This window comes from Ctenopharyngodon idella, chromosome 18 (genome assembly GCF_019924925.1).
Source record: "Ctenopharyngodon idella isolate HZGC_01 chromosome 18, HZGC01, whole genome shotgun sequence".
NCBI classification, from domain to species: Eukaryota; Metazoa; Chordata; class Actinopteri; order Cypriniformes; family Xenocyprididae; genus Ctenopharyngodon; species Ctenopharyngodon idella.
In genome coordinates this window covers 12,811,276-12,833,879 of record NC_067237.1, presented here as the reverse complement: position 1 = coordinate 12,833,879, position 22,604 = coordinate 12,811,276, and the positions used below count along the sequence as shown (strand labels likewise).

At 40.8% G+C, this 22,604-nt stretch overlaps 1 protein-coding gene across 1 annotated transcript; it reads right to left on the bottom strand.

Annotated features, from left to right (window-relative positions):
* Positions 1-18,044: 18,044 nt before the first annotated feature.
* On the bottom strand, positions 18,045-21,661 carry foxf1 (forkhead box F1). The gene is made up of 2 exons (XM_051871041.1): positions 20,259-21,661; positions 18,045-19,037 (listed from the first exon to the last, which is right to left on the bottom strand). The coding sequence occupies exons 1-2, from the start codon at positions 21,238-21,240 to the stop codon at positions 18,874-18,876; spliced, it is 1,146 nt and encodes a 381-aa protein (XP_051727001.1). The 5' UTR covers positions 21,241-21,661; the 3' UTR covers positions 18,045-18,873.
* Between the last annotated feature and the right edge of the window lie 943 nt (positions 21,662-22,604).

Genomic DNA, 22,604 nt, shown 5'->3' with positions numbered 1-22,604 from the left:
GTTGCTGTAATCTATAGTAATATTTACAGTATTAGTCAAAAGTCTTTCAAATATAATTCCTTCGAAGTGATGGTACTTTACGTAACATTATGTAGGTTGACATTTGTGCTGGCTACTGTATACAGGCCACCAGGACACCATACAGACTTTATCAAAGAATTTGCTGATTTTCTGTCGGAGTTAGTATTGGCTGCAGATAAAGTCCTTGTTGTTGGTGATTTTAATATCCATGTAGATAATAAAAAAGACGCATTAGGATTGGCATTTGCAGATATTCTAAACTCTATTGGTGTTAGACAACATGTGTCAGGACCCACTCATTGTCGTAATCATACTTTAGATCTAATATTGTCACATGGAATCGATATTGATGCTGTTGAAATTCTGCAGCAGAGTGACGACATCTCAGATCATTATCTAGTCTCGTGTATACTACATTTAGTCAAGGCGGCTAAACTGCCTCCATGCCATAAATATGGTAGAACCATCACTTCTACCACTAAAGATTGCTTTATAAATAATCTTCCTGATCAGTTTCATCGCCTTAGCATACCAGAAAGCTTAGAAGACCTCGATGTTGTAACTATTGCCTCTGTCTTTTCCAGCACATTAGACTCAGTTGCTCCTTTGCGCTTAAAAAAGATTAAGGAAACTAATCCAATTCCATGGTACAATGAGCACACTCGGGCCCTAAAGTTAGCAGCCAGAAAAATGGAGCGCAGCTGGAAGAAAACAAAACTAGAAGTATTTCGTGTTTCGTGGAGAGAGAGAATGATTGAGTACAGAAAGGCCTTAAAATCTGCTAGATCTGCTTATTTTTCAAAACTTTTAGAAGAAAATAAACACAACCCTAGGTATTTATTTGATACAGTGGCTAAATTAACAAGAAATAAAGCTTCAACTTCTGATGTTTCCAAAGAGCACAGCAGTAATGACTTTATGAACTTCTTTACTTGCAAGATTGATAATATTAGAGAAAAAATTATAACCATGCAACCGTCTATTACAGTATCGCGTCAGATAGTGCATTGTAGTGTCCCTGAGGAAAAATTCAATTCATTTACTGCTTTAGGAGAGGAAGAATTGTCTAAACTTGTTAAATCATCAAAATCAACAACATTTATGTTAGACCCTATACCGACTAAGCTATTGAAAGAAATGCTTCCAGAGGTTATAGATCCTCTTCTTAATATCGTCAATTCATCTTTATCACTAGGACACATACCAAAAACTTTTAAGCTGGCTATTATTAAACCTCTTATTAAAAAAACACAACTAGATCCTAGAGAATTAGTCAATTACAGGCCGATCTCAAATCTCACTTTTCTGTCAAAAATACTAGAAAAGGTAGTATCATCACAACTATGTTCCTTTTTTAGAAAGAAATAGTATCTGTGAGGATTTCCAGTCAGGATTTAGACCGTACCATAGTACTGAGACTGCTCTCATTAGAGTTACTAATGATTTGCTCTTATCATCAGATCGTGGTTGTATCTCTCAATAGTGTTACTGGATCTTAGTCCTGCATTTGACACTATTGATCACAATATTCTTTTAAATAGACTCAAATTATGTTGGCATTAGTGGAATTGCATTGTCATGGTTCAAATCATACTTATCTGACCGTTATCAGTTTGTAGTAGTAAACGAAGAGATGTCATATCGATCACAAGTTCAATATGGAGTACCGCAAGGCTCAGTACTAGGACCGTTGCTGTTCACTCTGTACATGCTACCCTTGGGAGATATCATTAGGAAGCATGGCGTTAGTTTTCACTGTTACGCTGATGATACTCAGCTCTGTATTTCTTCGCGCCCTGGCGAAACTTACCAATTCACAAAATTAACAGAATGCATAGCTGATATAAAAAATTGAATGACCAGTAATTTCCTACTACTAAATTCAGAAAAAACAGAGATTCTAATTTTTGGACCAAAAACTTCTTCACGTAATAACCTAGAATACTGTCTAACACTTGATGGCTGCTCTGTTAAGTCTTCGTCGTCAGTTAGGAACCTGGGTGTGCTCTTTGATACCAATCTTTCATTTGAAGGCCATGTTACTAGCATCTGTAAAACCGCATTCTTCCATCTTAAAAATATATCTAAACTACGACATATTCTCTCAATGAAAAATGCAGAACAGTTAGTTCATGCGTTCATGACCTCAAGGCTAGATTACTGTAACGCTCTACTGGGTGGTTGTTTTGCTCGCCTGATAAATAAACTACAGCTCGTACAAAATGCAGCAGCTAGAGTTCTTACTAGAACTAGGAAGTATGACCATATTAGCCCAGTTCTGTCAACACTGCATTGGCTTCCTGTTAAACATCGTATAGATTTTAAAATCTTGCTAATTACTTACAAAGCACTAAATGGTTTAGCTCCCCAGTACCCGAGCAAGCTCCTAATTCATTATAGTCCTTCACGTCTATTGCGATCTCAGAATTCAGGCCAGCTGATAATACCTAGAATATCAAAATCAACCGCAGGCGGTAGATCCTTCTCCTATTTGGCACCTAAACTCTGGAACAATCTTCCTAGCATTGTTCGGGAAGCAGACACACTCTGTCAGTGTAAATCTAGACTAAAAACGCATTTCTTTAACCTGGCATACACATAACTGTAATGATGGGTCGGCAGAGTGGGGATCCATTTGCAAGCTTTATTAAGAACAGTATTTACACAGGTAGACAGGGGCAAAGGCAGGAACATAAACAAGGACAGGCAATGGTCGAGGCAGGTGGCAGACAAACAGAATCAGGGTACAGGCAAGGATCAGGGCAGGCAGCAAACAATCACAGTCCAGGAAACAGGCAAAGATCAGGGCAGGCAGCAGAGAATCACAAAGAATAAACAATCCAAACGGAAACCAGGAAAACAGTCCACAAGAAAACGCTTAGTAAAGATCACCGGGGCAAATCAAGACTTCGCCCGAGGTGGTGTGTGTGTGAGTCCTTTATAGTCCAGGTAGTGTGCTAAGCTGTATGTGGCAACTGGTGATTGGTGTGGAGTGTGCATGTGATTGGCAAGGAGGATTATGGGAAATGGAGTCCAGGAACTGACAGGAACAGACATTGATCGTGACATAACGCCCCCCTTCCGGAAGGCGCGTCCTCGCGGCGTAAATGGCACAGATAGGGAGGGGGGGTGGGTACATTGGAGACCTGTTGGCAGACGGGAACGGGGTCTCCAATGCAGGTCCAGGAACTCGGGCAGCCATGGCGGGTCAGGTGCCACGGGCAGCCACGGCGGGTCAGGTGCCACGGGCAGCCACGGCGGGTCAGGTGCCACGGGCGGCCACGGCGGGTCAGGAGTGTCGGGAGGCCACGGCGGGTCAGGTGGCTTGGGCGCCCACGGCGGGTCAGGTGGCTTGGGCAACCACGGCAGGTCAGGTGGCTTGGGCAACCACGGCAGGTCAGGTGGCTTGGGCAACCACGGCAGGTCAGGATCCGTAGCTGGCCACAGCAGTTCACAGGCGGTTGAAGGCCGTGGGCGTGTAAGGTCCCCACCCGCAAGCTCAAGCAATTCGGAGGCCGCTGATGATCGCGGCCGTGCAGGGTCCCCACCCACAAGCTCCCCACCCTCAGGTATATGGCCCCCCCCCAAAAAGTTCTTGGGGAATTCAACGGAGGCCGTGGCGGTTTCGTGGGTAAGGAGCTCGGGTGGCGCCGGCAGGGCGAGGAGCTCGGGTGGCGACGGCAGGGCGAGGAGCTCGGCGACGGCCTCCGTGGCCGTATCAGGAAGAGCGGGCTGCTCGGGGACGGCAGCGGGCTGCTCTGGGAAGGTCTCCGGGCCTTGAGGGATGGAGGAAGCCTTCTTCCTCCTCCTCCTCCGTTTACGTGGTTGAGGCGGTGGCTCTGTGCCTACCTCCTCTGTGGGCGCTGCAGCGGGCTCACGGGTTGGAGCGGACTCACGGGCTGGAGCTGGTTCTGGAGTGGACTCACTGGCTGGAACGACCCCTATGTTCCCAGACACTGGCGGGGCGGCCATCTTGCCCGTGAGCACTGGCAAAGCGGCCATCTTGTCCATAGCATCCAGAGAGTTTGAGTGCGTAGCAACCGGCGAGCTTGAGTGCGTAGCAACCGGCGAGCCTGAGTGCGATGCGGCCGGCGGGCTTGAGTGTGACGCGGCCGGCGGGCTTGAGTGCGACGCGGCCGGCGGAGGTTTAGGAATGCCAGCCGCTCGTGCTGAAGTCAGCGGTGGATCAGCCACACTGGAACGCAACCCTCTCCGCTCCCGGACAGATCCAGAGACGTGACGTGATTCTAGACGGTCAACAGAGATTTGACTTGGCTCTGGAAGATCAGCAGAGACATGATGTGATGATGTTGTGGCCGCCATTTTATGAATGCTCTCTGTAGAGACAGCCATTACATGAGGGGACGAGGTGTCGCGTTCCTCCGCGACACCCACAGTAAAGCTATAGCCACTCATCTGTAATGCCAGATCTATATATTGTTCTAGTGTCCCATCAGGGTCATGCAATGGCATGATGGAACGGAGCGGATCAGACAGTCCCCCACGAAAGAATATCATGAGACATACCGTGTCAAAGGTGGTTAAGTGTGCCAGTTCAATAAAGTCCTTGACATAGTCCTCTATCGTTCTATCTCCTTGACGGAGACACATTAACTGGACGGATGGACTCATGTTAGCTGAGACAGGAACACTCACGGTAGCTGCTGGATCTTGTGTTGGCAAAGTCTTCTGTAATGATGGGTCGGCAGAGCGGGGATCCATTTGCAAGCTTTATTAAGAACAGTATTTACACAGGTAGACAGGGGCAAAGGCAGGAACATAAACAAGGACAGGCAATGGTCGAGGCAGGCGGCAGACAAACAGAATCAGGGTACAGGCAAGGATCAGGGCAGGCAGCAAACAATCACAGTCCAGGAAACAGGCAAAGATCAGGGCAGGCAGCAGAGAATCACAAAGAATAAACAATCCAAACGGAAACCAGGAAAACAGTCCACAAGAAAACGCTTAGTAAAGATCACCGGGGCAAATCAAGACTTCGCCCGAGGTGGTGTGTGTGTGAGTCCTTTATAGTCCAGGTAGTGTGCTAAGCTGTATGTGGCAACTGGTGATTGGTGTGGAGTGTGCATGTGATTGGCAAGGAGGATTATGGGAAATGGAGTCCAGGAACTGACAGGAACAGACAGTGATCGTGACAATAACACATTACCAATTTATATTTTCAAATCTGTTAAAGGATTATTAGGCTGCATAAATTAGGTCAGCCGGAACCGGGAACACTTCCTATAACGCCTGATGTACTCGTTACATTAGAAGAAGAATGGCATCTACGCTAATATTAGTCTTTCTGGTTATCCCGAGGGTCACCGTAGTCAACCGGATCCGGGCCGTATCCAGGTGAGACCAAGGACCTGCGCCTTGACACGACCACAACGCAGCCCTGAAGTATCAGCAGAGATTGAGTCAACTAGATCATCCACTGTGAGGGCCTCATCGACACGACAGCCACGACACAGTTCCTCAACAACCGTCCATACCGCCGTGATGAATACGATCCTCAATTGGATGGAATTGGAATAAATACTTTGAATGTTGCGATCCTGTCGGACTTAGGATAGCTACCTGAATCTTAACAAAGCACTGTTGGCCAGAGGAGAACTGGCCCCCCAACTAAGCCTAGTTTCTCCCAAGGTTTTTTTCTCCATTTAAACACCTATTTGCCACTTGTCTGCCACCTGATGTCACCTGATGGAGTTTGGGTTCCTTGCCGCTGTCGCCTTTGGCTTGCTTAGTTGGGGACACTTGACATTTGATATTCAACAGTGCTTTGATCTGCCTGCATTAACACTATTCTTTTAAGAGCTGCTGTGCAGCCAAATAATGTACCAGTTATCAATGTAAAGCTGCTTTGACACAATCTACATTGTAAAAAGCGCTATATAAATAAAGGTGACTTGACTTGACTAAAGATTGTTATACTTCTATCCTCCTTGTCGTGCGCGCTTGCTTACAGCCACCAGTTGTAACAGAATACCGGACCAAAACAGTTAAACAGATTGCGGCGTGTTTTTTGTTTTCCGTGTCAGTGTTTTTCGTGTTTCACTTTCCGTTCCCGACGAAAAAGTCACAATGTACACACCCGCATTTCTGTTAATCTGCCTTGAGCAGAAGGACCGCTCCCTCGAGGCACATTTGGACGATTTTTTGTTCCTAGCACCAGCTACACATTTCCCGGACAGCAGCCTTTGCAACTTTCTGTTTGCCAGCCTCAACACCGCCACCAAAGCGCAGCTGTCCAGGGAAGGGCCTCGAGGGAGCTTCCCTGAATACATGGAGTGGGTGCTGGCGTCATGTGGATTGTCTATGACCGTGGGATTCTGCGACAACGACGCCAGTCCCACTCCATTGCCCAGCCAGGAACCTCCAGACGGTGTGGAAAGTCAGCGCAACACCACCGAAGACAGAGTCCGCCTCCACCGCGATGCAAGAGCCAGCGACGAGTGGAACGACTGAGCATAACATCGCCACGGAGCCAGAGCACAGCGTGTCTGACCAGGTGTGTGAGTTCGCTGCAACATCCATCGCCGAGGGAGTCAGTGAGGAAGACGAGGGTTTGGAATGGAGCCCCGCCCACATTCCCGCCACTGAGAGTGAGTTCCAGGCATGCACTAATGACTGTTGTTTTGAGTTTGGAGAAGATTCCCTACCTCCTTTTATTCCTTTTGAGACTGTTTTATTTTGGATGAACTGGTCCTGCCCAGCCTCCCTCTCCCACCTCCTCTCCAAACCTCTATTCAAGATTTTTTATTTTCCAGTCCCTCTGTTCACCAGCCCTTTCTCCAGCCCTCTACCATGCCTGCTACCCAGCCCTTGCTGTCTCCCATCACTCCCTCAGCTCTACACCAGCCTCCTCTCAGTGGCGTGGCTACATCTGGGGCCTGCTGTGAGCCAGCTTCAGGCGATGAAGATCCTGCGGCTCCGCCTCCGGCCTCAGATCCCGTCGTAACACCTCGGCTCATCGTCCTGACTCCTCCGCCGCTGCTCCTTCCACCCTCGTTTACAGCAGAGACCATCGAGCGTCCGGCTCCACTGGACTCCCTCGGACCATCGACTCCGCCTGGGTCAGACATTGCAATTACATCGCCACGGACTTACGGGTCGTTCAAGGCTCTCCGACCCCCCACCCCTACGGCTCCGATTGACTCCGCCTTCCCTCAGACTCCGCCTCGGCCCTCAGTCGTTCTAGCTCCACCTCAGCCCCCTGCTTCCGCCTCGGGGGGGCGTCGCTGTGACTCCGTCGTGGACTCCGAGACCATCGGCATCACTCTGCTCCTTCGGCTCTCTGTCTTCGCCCAAGGCTCCACCTCCATCAGCTGCGCTGCTTCCACGCCTCCCCAAGGTTGTTTGGAGAGTTTCACCACCTCGGCTCCTCCCACCATCTTCAGCATCCCATCTGCATCTTCCCCTCTCCACGGCGCAAGGACGCGCCTTTCCGGGAGGAGGCGATATGTTACATGTGCACTCTGTTTTGGACTTGTTTTGGATTTGTGTTGTTCCATTTCCCGCCACTAGTTAATCACCATGGTTACTGAGCACTCCAATCATCACATTCAGCTGTGAGCCAGCTTCAGGCGATGAAGATCCTGCGGCTCCACCTCCGGCCTCAGATCCCGTCGTAACACCTCGGCTCATCGTCCTGACTCCTCCGCCGCTGCTCCTTCCACCCTCGTTTACAGCAGAGACCATCGAGCGTCCGGCTCCACTGGACTCCCTCGGACCATCGACTCCGCCTGGGTCAGACATTGCAATTACATCGCCACGGACTTACGGGTCGTTCAAGGCTCTCCGACCCCCCACCCCTACGGCTCCGATTGACTCCGCCTTCCCTCAGACTCCGCCTCGGCCCTCAGTCGTTCTAGCTCCACCTCAGCCCCCTGCTTCCGCCTCGGGGGGGCGTCGCTGTGACTCCGTCGTGGACTCCGAGACCATCGGCATCACTCTGCTCCTTCGGCTCTCTGTCTTCGCCCAAGGCTCCACCTCCATCAGCTGCGCTGCTTCCACGCCTCCCCAAGGTTGTTTGGAGAGTTTCACCACCTCGGCTCCTCCCACCATCTTCAGCATCCCATCTGCATCTTCCCCTCTCCACGGCGCAAGGACGCGCCTTTCCGGGAGGAGGCGATATGTTACATGTGCACTCTGTTTTGGACTTGTTTTGGATTTGTGTTGTTCCATTTCCCGCCACTAGTTAATCACCATGGTTACTGAGCACTCCAATCATCACATTCAGCTGTGTCCAATCACCCCCTTGTGTTCCTGTGTATATAAGCCCTGTGTTTCCTGTCTAGTATTGCCCGGTATCGTTCTTGTATAGTGTGGTTGTCTCCCTGTTGAACCTGTATGTGGATTAACTTTCCTGTGGATTTATTAAAGACTGTTATACTTCTATCCTCCTCATCATGCGCGCTTGCTTACAGCCACCAGTTGTAACAGTAAGCCTTCTCTCAATTTTTTTCCTAGCCTTCTCTACTAATGGCCACAGACAAGCACGTGTTGCCCGGTCATCAGCTGTCAGATCTTCCTTCACTTTAAAACCTCTGCTCTTGAGAAACTCATTGTTCTTGGCGCCTTTCCAGAAAGCATCTCTTGCTGATCTAGACGTGAATCTGACGATCACTGGCCGCGGAAACGGATTCTTTCTTCCGCTGTCCATTCTGCCGATGCGATGAGCCACATCCACTGCTGCCACGATTTCTTTACCATCACTGCCTGGAACTGCTGCACGGCAAATCTCTTTCACCTTAACTTTTCCTCCTTCAGCTACTCCATACACATGAAGATTGTACCGACGGCTATACCGATCCGCATCATTTACCTTTTGCTCCAATTCAGTAACTTTCTTTTGCATTTGTTTCACTCTCATCTTCATTGTAGTGTTTTCTTTCTTTAGATCCACTACTTCTTGATGACAGAAGTCGAGGTTTTTTTTTTTTTTTTTTTTTTTAAGCCCCTCGATTTGCATTGTGTTGTGTTTGACAGCTTCATCAGTTTGATCTGCTCTTTCGTTGATCTTGGCAGTGATAACGCGAATTATGTTGTCTTATAACTCGGCCAAAGATGGTTCAGAACTTACTTGCATCTGTTCTTTGCGCGTTTTTTTTGGAAGTTTTTTTATCCGGTGTATTAGGGCTTGAATCACATGTCCCATCACTTTCCTTGCAGGAATAGGAGTGTATATCTTGATTTACTCTCTTATCTTTGATGGTAACTACCTCCATTTCTTCCTCAGTACATGACTCAAATGTCAAGTTTTTCTCCATAACCGAGTCTGACAGGTTCAGAGATAAAGTTCTCAATATAACGAATAAACCAACAAAACGTGTGATATTTAGCTTAAAAGGACAATTATACAATCAGAAAAAAAAAAGTAAAAAAAAAAATGCAACTATATTATGCAAACATCGCTAACTGTGTGTGACAAGATTTTAACGTTCCTCAACGCAAAAGCACAACCACTCGTTCCGCCATCTTGGAGCGGCCCTCATTCTCGTATTCACTGCTATAGAATTTTACCAAACTATGACGACTTCTGCTTTTGAGAAACCCGGAAATGTGAAAAGGGTCAATGGGCTATACTTCCTCGTTGTCGTTAAGCCAGCTCGGGCATTTCCGGTGAACTGTTAGCTGTTCATTCTGTAGTCGCTGTACATCGACACAAAAAAAATCGATGGTTGACTTTTTAATGTTGTATTCATATTTTAATGCACTTATCACATTTACCTAATTTTCCAATAAACTTTTTATGATTGCAATAAAGACGAAGCTACTGGGACCGTTTAAAAACGCCATGTCTGTAATTAGACACGCACACGCATTTTTCCCCCAGCACTTCAAATGTTATTTTTAATGTGATGACCACAAACATTATTTGTTTTATCCTTCTGAGATTGTCCCCATTGTAAAACCGAAATTTCAAAATGTAGGAAATTTAACATTTGATAGAAAACACATATTTAAAAATAAAAAAGACAATAATTACCACTTTAACCAACAGGTGGCGGCAAAGTAGCATTTATTTGCGCATATATCAGCCATTTCCTCTAATCGTTTTTCACTTCGTTTTTTTTTTTTTTTTTTCACTTCGTTTTTGACTAAATATTAAACATTATAAAATAACTAGGTTTAAAAATACATTTTGTCAATGTGAAGTATGAAATGCTCCAAAAATCTTAAGAAAAACAATAACTTTTCTTGTGATTCATGACAGAAAGCGAGCACCGCGCTTTCCCTTTCTAATTAAAGCAGCTGTCAATCAGTGCAGCGCAAAATCAATGATTTCAGCACACTTGTAAAAACACACATTTTATTAAATTAATCTAACTAAAGTGCACAATAAATATTTAGTTTTTGAAGCTTTTTTTTTTCCACATAAAAGTGTGAAAACTGATGGTCGAACTGAATTTAGCCGAGGAGGAACAATGAGGTACGTCTTTATTTATTTATTTTTTATGCCGTCTTACGTTTGAATAACTAAATTAATGCTATGCCTGACTATTTAAGTGACTATATTCTGATTGTAAAATAAGTATTACACTACTGATGCTCAACACACCAGCAAATGACACCTCACCGGAAGTTTTCGAGCTGGCTTATATTAATGCGGAAGTTTTAAAGAACGCTCCGTGCATATAGCCCATTGAATTGTTGTATACATACACTACCTAAAAAAGAGGTTTCGTCTGCTCACCAAGGCTGCATTTATTTAATTAAAAATACAGTAAAAACAGTAATATTGTGAAATATTACTACAATTTAAAATAATCATTTTATATTTGAATATATTTTACAAAGTAATTTATTCCTGTGATCAAAGCTGAATTTTCAGCATCATTACTCCAGTCTTCAGTCTCACATGATCCTTCAGAAATCATTCTAATATAATGATTTGCTGCTCAAGAAACATTTCTTATTATTATCAATGTTGAAAACAGTTGTGCACTTTTTTTTTTTTTTTTTTTTTTTTTTTTCAGGATTCCTTGATGAATAGAAAGTGCAAAAGAACAGCATTTATCTGAAATACAAAGCTCTTGTAACATTATACACTACCTTTCAAAAGTTTGGGGTCAGTAAGAATTTTAATTACAAAGTAACTAGTAACTAGCTACTTAGTAGTAAATTAGTTTTTCATTAGATACTTTTTTACTCTTACTCAAGTAACTATTAAGATTATTACTTTCACTTTTACTTTGAGTAAATATTTCTATAAGAACTTGTACTTTTACTTGAGTACAGTTTTTGGATACTCTACCCACCTCTGGATAAGACAGAGGAGATTCTCTACACAGCAGAGCATGTGAGCGAAAACGTTTGTAGTTTCATATTTATCTTTAAATATTATAATGGTTTTTTTTGTTGTTGTTGTTTGTTTTTTGTTTTTATTTAATCTATGTTTATTATTAAAAGTGAACAGCATGAGTAAGATAGGATAGCTACATCATGAGATGCGCAATATATCGGGAGACATGGAGTGGGTCAGATATGATTTTGACCACTTCATTAAGTTTTGTTTTGTAGAAAGCCTTTCGTTAAAGTGATTTTCATTTTGTATAAATTGTATCTTAATTTTAATCAATGTTTCATCAATTAATTGCCTGGATTTAATACATAAGAAGCAAATATAGCAGACAATATAATGGAGGCGCCGGCGGGATCACTTGCATTGCACGTGAACTGGAGCGCGTCTCATAAATGAACCGAAACTCAGCGTATAGGCTACTTGCCTCACAGACATGAGAAATATATCTATAGAAAGCTTGAAATGTCTACTTTTAAACAAAACATTTTTTAAAATAAATAGGCTACTCTCTCTGATTATGTAATCCATATGAAATGTACATTTGAAATGCAGATACAGACATTTTAATGATTTAACATGAAGAGAATTAAAGGAATAGTTCACCCAAAAATAAAAATTTGATGTTTATCTGCTTACCCCCAGGGCATCCAAAATGTAGGTGACTTTGTTTCTTCAGTAGAACACAAATGATGATTTTAACTCCAACCGTTGCAGTCTGTCAGTCATATAATGCATGTCAATGGGAACACAATCTACAAGAGTAAAAAAAACATGCACAGACAAATCCAAATTAAACCCTGCGGCTCGTGGCGACACATTGATGTCCTAAGACACGAAACGATAGGTTTGTGTGAGAAACCAAACAGTATTTATATAATTTTTTACCTCTAATACACCACTATGTTCAACTGCCTTGAGCACCGCATCAGGTGCGTGAGGTGTGTACGCGCTCTGGCGTAGTTTAAAGGATTAGTCCACTTTCAAATAAAATTTTCCTGATAATTTACTCACCCCTTTGTTATCCAAGATGTTCATGTCTTTCTTTCTTCAGTCGAAAAGAAATTAAGGTTTTTGATGAAAACATTCCAGGATTAGTCTCCTTATAGTGGACTTCAATGGTCTCTCCAAACGGTCAAAATTACAGTTTCAGTGCAGCATCAAAGGGCTTTAAATGATACCAGACAAGGAAGTCTTATCTAGTGAAACGATCGGTCATTTTCTAAAAAAATACAAATGTATATTCTTTATAAACACAAATAATCGCCTTGCACGTGCTTCCGCTTTCCATATTCTTCAAAAAGCTTACGCTGTATGTCCTACCCTTCCCTATTCTACTTACGGAAAAAACGGAACTGGCGCCGCATTCGTTCCATAAGTTGAATAGGGAAGGCGTAGGACATACAGTGCTCATTAGTCTAAAATTAGCTCATTTAGAAAATTATTCATGTATTTTTGTATGTTTATCTACAACCCTTCTTCACTCTAAAAAATGCTGGGTTGTTTCAACCCAGATTTTGGTCAAATTGGACAAACCCAACCGCTGGGTTAAAAATTTAATTAAAAAAAAAAATAGTAACCCAACGGTTGGGTTTGTCCATATTTAACCCAAATATGGGTTGAGACAACCATGCCTTTCTTTTATCTATCATGCTGTAATTTCGTTAGTAATTTGCGCATTTAGAAAGCAATTCGGCTGTGTGTTATAGTTTGTCTGACAGCTAAATGGTGCCAGAGCATTAGTATTAAAAAGCATTTATTTGTCAACGAAAATTTGGTTTTAATTTTACTTAATTGTTCTTACTGTTCATTTAACGTGTTTTAACAGGTTTTCCCTTTACATATTTATATATGTTTTTCATATCTTGCCATTTGTTTCCTTAATGTTTTAATTCCATTAGTATGAAGTGAATTTTGTGCCATAATTAAACAAACAAATCCAGCATTTTGCAAACAAACTCAATCTGTTTTGCAAAGGGAAAACTCGACTCGCAAACAAACAAAAAGCAATGTGCAAATACAAAGGCCTGTTTGAGCGAGAATGCAGAGGAGTAACAAATGTATTGTGTTTTACAAATATAAATAAATATTTCACAAATAAACACAAACCATCCAAAAAATTGTATATAACCTATGAACAAATACCGAACCTATAGCATATAAATGCTTACCTGCCTGTTACGATTGTGAGACACTTGCCTTTTTATGAGATCTCTCGGCTTGATTTTCTCACAAATGAATATGAACCCAATAAGCTAAATTGCGTAAGCATTTTCCCATAAAAGAATATACACACACAAAAGGAGTGCCCAGCAGCCGATAAGAACTGTATATACGCACAAAAACACACAAACATTTATTTATTTGCTTATTTATTTATTTATTTATTTAATTAATGTAATCTCACATTTGCCCATTTTTATTTTTGTAGCTATTACAAAAATGTTCTATACTTCATTGAACTGCCAAAATGTACATTCATCACTTTATTCATTTACGTGCATTAAATGAATGTAAAATATCCTGCCAAAACTTACATAACTTCAAAGCCACAAGGTTCATAATTTAAGATGAATGATTTTCTGATGTTTGTGTGTTGTACAGCTTCTGCCATCAGTCGTTGCCTGCCATCAGTCAAGGCAAGGGAGACAGAGTCTTTTTAGAGAAAACACTGGATGAGAAAATTATCGATATTACAAAACTAAAACAATGCAAGTATTACAAAATGTGACATTAAAAATTGTAAAAGTCAATAGTTTTCATATAGTAATTCTGTCAAACAGCGACACCCGCTGGTAAAGTTAAAAAGAACAGCTGAACATCAGTTAGCAAATAAAATATACTGTTTGTATTGTTACTGCCTTTTGTTTTTATTTTGGAATAAATGTAAAAATACGTAAAAACACTAACTTGATGAGATTTATTGGTTTTAATAAATAGAATATTACATAGTGTAAAAATACAAAATATAATTGTGTTTAGCCTTTTTTTATGTAATGATTTTTACCAGGAATATGTGACAACATTAGGTGTAACAGGGAACATGAATTAAAAAAAAAAACAGTGATACATAAAACAAAATGTCTAATAACAATAATAATAATAATACACATGTGTTTGTCTCATTATTTTAAAACACCACCGCACGCCACTGAGAACAGTGTAGTTTTTACCGAGCAAACAGCAGAAACAGAGACAAACTCAGAGAAAGACCGTGGCAGAGGAAATCTGTGGCATCTAGGGATGCCACCGGAAGTGGCTTTGAGGTTATGTAAGTTTTGGCAGGTTATTTTACATTCATTTCTCAAGTCAAGTCACCTTTATTTATATAGCGCTTTTTACAGTGCAGATTGTTTTCATTTAATGCATGTAAATGAATAAAGTGATGAATGGAAATTTGGCAGTTCAACAAAGTATAGAACATTTTTGTAATAGCTACAAAAAGGAAAATGGGCAAATACGAGATCACAAATGTGTTTGTGTGCGTGTGTTCATATTCTGGTATATAATATGCATCATCAAATCTTTTATTTAAAAAAAAAAAAAAAAAAAAACTACTCCACCGGATGCCACCGGAAGTGGCGCTGCGACCTGCCGCTGCCAGGATTTGCGTTTGCTCCCTAGCACTAAATTGATCCCCTAGCATAGCGCCGTCTGCTGTTTTGTAAGAGGAAGTTGCTCAACTGCATTTGTGAGAAAATCTGCCTGGTCACATTTGTGAGAAAATCGAGCCGAGAGATCTCATAAAAAGGCAAGTGTCTTACAATTGTAACAAACAGGTAAGCATTAATATGCTATAGGTTTGGTATTTGTTCATAAATTATATGCAATTTGTAGGATGGTTTGTATTTATTTGTGAAATATTTAATATTTGTAAAACACAATACATTTGTTACACCTCTGTATTCTCGCTCAAACATTGCTTTCTATTTGCGAGTCGAGCTTTCCCTTTGCAAAGCAGACTGAGTTTGTTTGCAAAATGCTGGATTTGTTTGTTTAATTATGGCACAAAATTCACTCGATACATTAGTTATAGAAAACTGGTAGTACACCTTACATACTGAAAACCATTGTAATTATTACTTAAGTTTATGGAAATTTTGGGGTTTTTAAGAATGCACTGACAGTGGCCCCTTCACAAAGTTTTCCTTAGGACCCCCAGAAGTGTAGGATCGGCACTGGACAGGTGGAGGATCCTTTATAAACTTCCAGTACAGAAGCAAGGAGGATTATTCACAGGGCGGTAGCTACAGCACCTGAATCCAGCAGTGAGCTTGGGATGTAGGTTTTGTGCAAAGGAAGAGAATTTAGAGCATTTGTTTTTAAAATGTAAAATATTGGACGGTCTCTTTAATCTTCTTAATAAATGGTTTCAACCATTTGATTAGGATTTTTTTATTGGGGGGCGTGAATAGATTTTGAATAAGAAAGAAAACGTGTCTGTCAAATTATTTGATAGGAACAGCAAAATTGACCATTTGTAAGCCAAGGATTTTAAATCGTAATTTTGGCCACCACTGAGTAATAGCCTACCATTAACATTACCTGGACAGTTGAGTTATATACGCTAGAAAACAAGGAGGGTGCATTTATTTTATGAACGTGCGGTACGGTAGCAAACGGTATTTTATTTAAGATAAAAATGATATTAAGAACCTTGCGTGATGCAGTGTTATGTTTATTACATGTTCGGTAGATATAAATAGTTATTAATGGTGCGTTTCAATCACCCGTAAAGACATCATTACAGTTTTTAATCAGTGAATGAGTGGCTCGCCAAAACGTCTTTTCCATGACATCTTCAACAACCCCTTCTTTTTCCCACTCTAACACCCAAGGGCGCTTTGCACTATGTTATTCAGCGTTGATGTCACATTATCTCTACTGTGAGTAAAGAGCAGACCACCTAGCGATACGATCAATATCAGTCACAGGGCGATAGGTCAAATGACCGCTGTCTTCACTGATCCTGTAAGCTCGTGCCTCTCTCCACTGGTGAATTTGATCAAATTAAACTCTGCAAATTGCAATCAGATGAATAAAGCATAAAGTTGTATATACCTAGGCCGAATGATTTACATTTCAGCATTTCATGAACAGACACTAACAGTAACACTCTAAATACCACTTAAAGCTCGGACTGGCATGTTCATGTTAAGTGCATTTTTGGGACACGCACGTATAAAATGTAGGCTACTAAAGATCGTAACGTCGCACGGGAAACGAGGCCAAGAGCACTAGTAGGACGAAAAAAATGAACGTCATATACGACGATTTTCGAAGTACTACTTAGTATTACGGGCTGTTTTCCAAGTGTATCATAATTCGTACGATTGCACTGGAACAAATGGTAACCTAAAATGTTAACATTTTTATTTAATATGAAAAATATTCTTTAATATCGCTGAACCTAAATACATTAGTTTATAGGGGGGGTTATGGGTTAAACCAGGCAGAATTCTCTTACCCCATACAGTGCAACAACATACAAGACGTGTACTATTAAATATAGATATTAGTAGTCAATAATTTATTATTCTGTTATAATAAAAAGATATATGTGTAGTCATTATACTTCGAGTTGTGTGTCAGTAATGCACTTGCCCTGAGAAACATTCACTGAGTAAAAAGTGTGACAGCTCTGCTCTGTTCATGTGTGGCCACTATCATGTGAATATCCATGGGAATCTCTACGAGTTCAGCTCATGGTCACGGCCACGCACTATTAGTTGATGCGTGTGTGCGCTCGTGCGGGGGTCAACATTGTGTCCGCTGGAGACTCCTGTAAGATCTCCAGACGCTGTGCCAATACTGCCAACTGTTTATTTCCCCATTTTAGCCGGATATAATTTTTAAGATAAATAAATAAGTAAAACCTCGAATTAGAACAAAAAAGAGAAAAAGTTTTAAAGTCTCATGTCCTATAAGATAACCTTTTCGAAAAAGAAAATTTACTCTCTTGATCTTGTCTAGCCCAGAAACCAATACACTGATATGAGGTACACAATGTTTTTTTTTTTTGTTTTTTTTTTTTGTTTGTTTTTTTACAAGAAAAGGGATCTTTTCTGAACCTGAAGAATATTTTATTTTTTAATATTGACCCGAATGTCTTATACATGCATTTTTAATTTTATCTAAACAATTCCATGATGATTTTGTCTTATTCGATATTGTACAAGGCTAGTTAAACTGACCGGATCGACTCTTATATAGCAAAACTAGAAAATTAGATTTAATATCGAAAAATGTTTGTTTCGTTAATATCTGAGTGAAGGTATTGCTTTATTGTCAATTTATTACACTGTGACTATTAACATAATATTAAATCGATTTTTCATTATGAAAGTCAAATCACTTTTATTATTATGAAAGATTAGAAGAATTTTTTATGGAATATATTTGCATTACACTGGAATTAGTGTTCTCATAATATTTCATTTTAAGCTATACTAGTGAACACTATAATTTTAATTTAAGCAATATTATTGCTTAAATTACTCAAATTTAAGCAATATTATTGTAGTTATTTCGCATTATTTTGGATGTTTTTATCTGGCATTACATATTGGCCTATACATTTTTAAATTCTACATTCAGCTTAATTACTGGTTCGATGAATAATGCAGAAATTTAGTCCACAAACCTAAAGAATCCATCTATAAATTCAAATTCACAAAACATATCTTGTTTAGAAAAGTCATATTTTAAACAGATATTGCAAACTCCATGCCAATACTTTAATTTTCAATTGAACTGAAGGATTACATCAACTAATATTTAAAACCATTGAAAAGAAATCCTACTAAAATATATGTCTTACACCATGTACAGTTTATACAGTGTTTGAGAAATAAGACGTGTCAATATATGTATGTATGTATGTACAACTAAATAAACAATCAAAATAACTAACAGTGCTTATATTTAACCTTAATGTTACATTGGGCAAATATTGCCAATAAAGCGGTCAATACTGTGGCTATAACTGTAGCCTAAAAATAACCATTTTAACAGAATAAATAAGTTGCGCTTTAGGGTTTAAAGGTGCCTCCATTTCGCGTGCTTATGGTTTTCATCATTTAAAGCGAAATGAAAATGATTGTAGAAAAACGTTTATCCAAACGATACAAACTCGTCTTTAAGAATAACAGTATATCAACATTGAAGCGTTTCACTCATCTTTGCATCTCCGAGTGTGGTAGTCATCCGCCAGCAGAGTTAGTACCGAGCTGTTGGAAACGGGATACTGTGGCTTTTAGTTTGTTCTCTATCTTATTATTCGCAGAGATCTGAGGCTGAAGGTTTTTCCATCTTGAGTTCTCTCTAAGTAGAGAATCGGACTTTTTGAAGTGCTCCTTTGAATTTGTAATTTTCTAACAGTGTGTTTCTATTGCCAAGTTCTGATTAGTAATAAACGGATTTTTTTTTTTTTTTTTAATTCCATGTCTATATCCAAAAGAGCCACTTATAGACCTCCATGGTTCCATTTTGGTCAGTTTACTCTGTTGCTTGTCGTTGCATTAAGTCTTCTTTGTAAAATGCTGTCACATCACACAGGGTTTGATGTCCTGATAGGAGACCTGCTGGTGGTGGTAGTACGAGCTGCTCCCTGGTGAATGCATCGATGAAGAGGTCATGGCGTTAAAAGAGAAGACAAATTCTTTCCTGTCACACATGCTGGGAGATTGGGAATGGTAGCGCGGCATACCTGCGTAGACAAAATATGGCACATTATTAAAAAACTTCTAGTAGTGTGCTTGACATTTTAAACCTCAAACTATTATTATTATTATTATTATTATTATTATTACTACTACTACTACTATACTACTACTATTGCTATTACTAACACTACTACTACTACTGCTACATGTAAAAATTTTATGAGTTACACATTTGCCTGTGACATTCAGTCGTTCATTCAACGTAAAAATATTTCTTTATCTTGTAAAAATTTCTAATCGCAAAGTAGGCCTATATCAAACTCAAATCCACAATTGTCTTTGTTTGTTTGGACATTTAGCAACTGTTTGACGCCGGGCAGTAGTATTTGGTGTATATATATATATATATATATATATATATACACACACACACACACACACACACAATTTTAATGATATTTCTAAAGTATCTTGATCTTTTAATCATTATATAATATTGTTTGTTATAAATTAAATGTATAGGCCTATTAAAAATCGTCACCGTACCATTATGGCCTATCAACACATTTGTTGATAGGCAATAGTCATTATTAAGTTTCATATGTTTTAAAAATAGCTTTTGATTACAGTAAGTTGTTTCTGATAATGCATTCGAGTGGTGTGAGAGACCTGGAAGTCTTAAGATCTGGGTGGGATCGTTTTTATACGACTGCTTGCACGCGATTCCCCACGGACACATTGCTTCTGGGCTCGTGGCGTGGTTCTTCTTGCTCTTGCCCCAGTGGAGATTACAGCAATCAGGCAGAAATCACTTCTAATTGTGCATGTGCAGAATGGTGTCGATATGTGTGCTAGAGGCTTACTGTGCTAAAGACTCCCGTGAAATGAACAAGAAAACAAAGCCATGGATAAACTTTTTTATGTTTTGCTAAAGATAAATTTTTATCCCACTTTGCATTATTGTGCCCATATTACGCGAATTAAATGCAGTGATTCTGAATTCACAAGTTTCTCGACAAAGTACAAGAACATTGATTAAAAGATTGACCAGCATATTAATTAAATAAAACATAATTGTACAAATGTTTGTGTCGATATGCATAACTTTAGCTGGACTGTTGGTAATGCATTAGCTTCAGATGTGTTGTTTTAAAAAAATAATTCAGTAACACCTCTCGCCTATTCATGAAATTGAACACATATATCGAGATAAAATATTTCTGTTAAACATGTCTGTCGATGTCAAATCATCTTGAAAACTTTACCTTGAAGGTCGGCGGTGCCGTGGCCGTTCTGGTGCAGGTAGGACTGTTCCAGAGAGTGTGTGGGTAAACTGGGCTGCAGTGGATTGGCTCCCGGGTTGCACGGAGAGAGCGGTTGCTGTTTGATGTAAGACGCCCCATTATTTAGAGAGGCCGGGGGCGCTGGAGGCCAGGCCGAGGCCGTGCTAGAGTACACAGCATGCGGCTCCATCACTCCCCCGCTGGTGAGAAGCGGCGATGCGGAATTGTCGTGGTGGGGGTACTCACTCCCTGAGGATCCCGTGCAACTGCCCATGTAGGAATGTCCACTATTCGCTGATAGATGGGACATGGAGTGTCCTGCCAAGCCCATTCCTTCCATATTGCTGGCCAAATGTCCATTCATCATCCCAATCCCACTCTCCAAAGATAAACTGTTTGGAGGACAAGACAGGCCCCCTCCGCCCCCCTGAAAGTTATAGGACTCGGGTATGTGATTGAATCCCAGCCCGTTCATCATGCTGTACATGGAAGGTTTGAGCGCCTGACATTTGCGCCTGAATCCCCGCGGCCTCCTGCGAAAAGATCCCTCCTCGAACATGAACTCACTGGCCGGGTCGATGGTCCAATAGTGACCCTTACCGGGTCTTCCCAGACCCTTGGGCAGCTTAATAAAGCACTCGTTCAGAGACAGATTGTGACGCACCGAATTTTTCCAGCCTTGATACGAACCTCTGAAAAACGGGAAGCGGCTCTGTAAGAACTGATAAATTTCGCTCAGAGTGAGTCGTTTGGTTGGAGAGCTCTGGATGGCCATGACAATGAGAGCGATGTAAGAGTACGGGGGCTTTTCAGGACGACGAATTCCAGCGTTCGTCTTTTTAGTTTTGGTGCTGGAGGAGGAAGAGGAGGTCTCCATCACAGGCGTCTGTCCGTGCGGTTTCTCCGACATGGGGCTACTGTGAGCAGAGGTCTGCACTGAGGGCTGCTGGACCTCAGCCGTCATTCTTCACGCACTCGTCAAAATCCACGTTCAAAAAGACTGCGATTTTACGCTGCTTTCATTAATAACGGAATGCAGTGCTGGAATGATCTCTATTTTTCTCTGGTTATGCGTAATTGTGCACTACCCACCATAAAACTGAAAACTGCAGGGAAAAGAGATTCTTTCGGCTTCAGATCCTGTCTTCTTGTTCTTCCTTTAGGAGTTGGGCTTTTACTTATCTGTTTCCATCAGCTCCTCTCAGGCTCTTGAACATGGGCACGTCAGAGTCGCTCAGGGGCCGCCCAGTGTCCCTCCCACTGTCAGCTTTGCTGGGGTGGGCTTACCAACATCTGCACAACTAGCACTATTAAATGAAGCGCATTTATAGTCTTTAGTTATTGTAAATAAAATAGCATATTCAGTCCACATTAGTATCGAAACAATTTTCGGACAATACAAAATTATTTTAAAGTAATAATAAATTCAACGTTTAATAGCATAATACAGCTGGATGATCACTGCGTTTTGGTTCTTTTTGATAACATTAATGAGTATACGACCAATTAATTAATTATTTAATGGGTACTTTCAATATTGTACTTTAAAGCGTTCGCAAATTAATAAATAAAAATGATAACGCGTTTTGGGGAAGTTTAGAAGCTGCAAAAAGGCGTATAATAAATTATTTTTAAAGAAATAACACCAAATAAAATCCATAATTGGATGAAAAGCATTTTTCTTTTCTTTCTTTTTTTTTCTCTCAGGCAGGAACAGGAGGAGGATGTTTATACTGCAGAATGTAAACATTTTCGCTGAGCTTCTTTAAATCAAAAATCAAGCAAAAAGCATCTCTAGTGCAGCTAATCCACATAGCCACGTCACCATTCTGAGTTTTACACGTAAATTTAAAGATTTTTGAGCTGATTAAGAACGGAAGAATGGAGGTTTTGGGGTCGTATCGGGTTCATGGAAACTCGCTTGAAGACTGCAGTCAACATTCAGCTGTGTCACTTAATCAAGGCAAGTTCACGCGACACATTTATATTCACATATTGTACCGCTTGAGTTTTTGCTTTGCTGAAGTCAAATCAAACTACTGAAATGCAATTATTGTCTAATTGTGAACGTTATGACAGTAAATTAACTGTCAATCAGGACTATTGCTGCAGAAATGCTTTCTTTCTTTCTTTCTTTCTTTCAGAAATCTTAGTTATTTGCTCTCTCCTGGGTCTAAAATTTATATTTAAGTCTCACTCTAATTTAGCTACTGGTGATTTGTATGTTTTATCTCTGTGCAACACTCATGCTTTGAGTGAAGTGCACTTTTTTATATAAAATGCGATATAGCCTAATAACGAATTCACTTTGAGACCATTTCTGTTGAA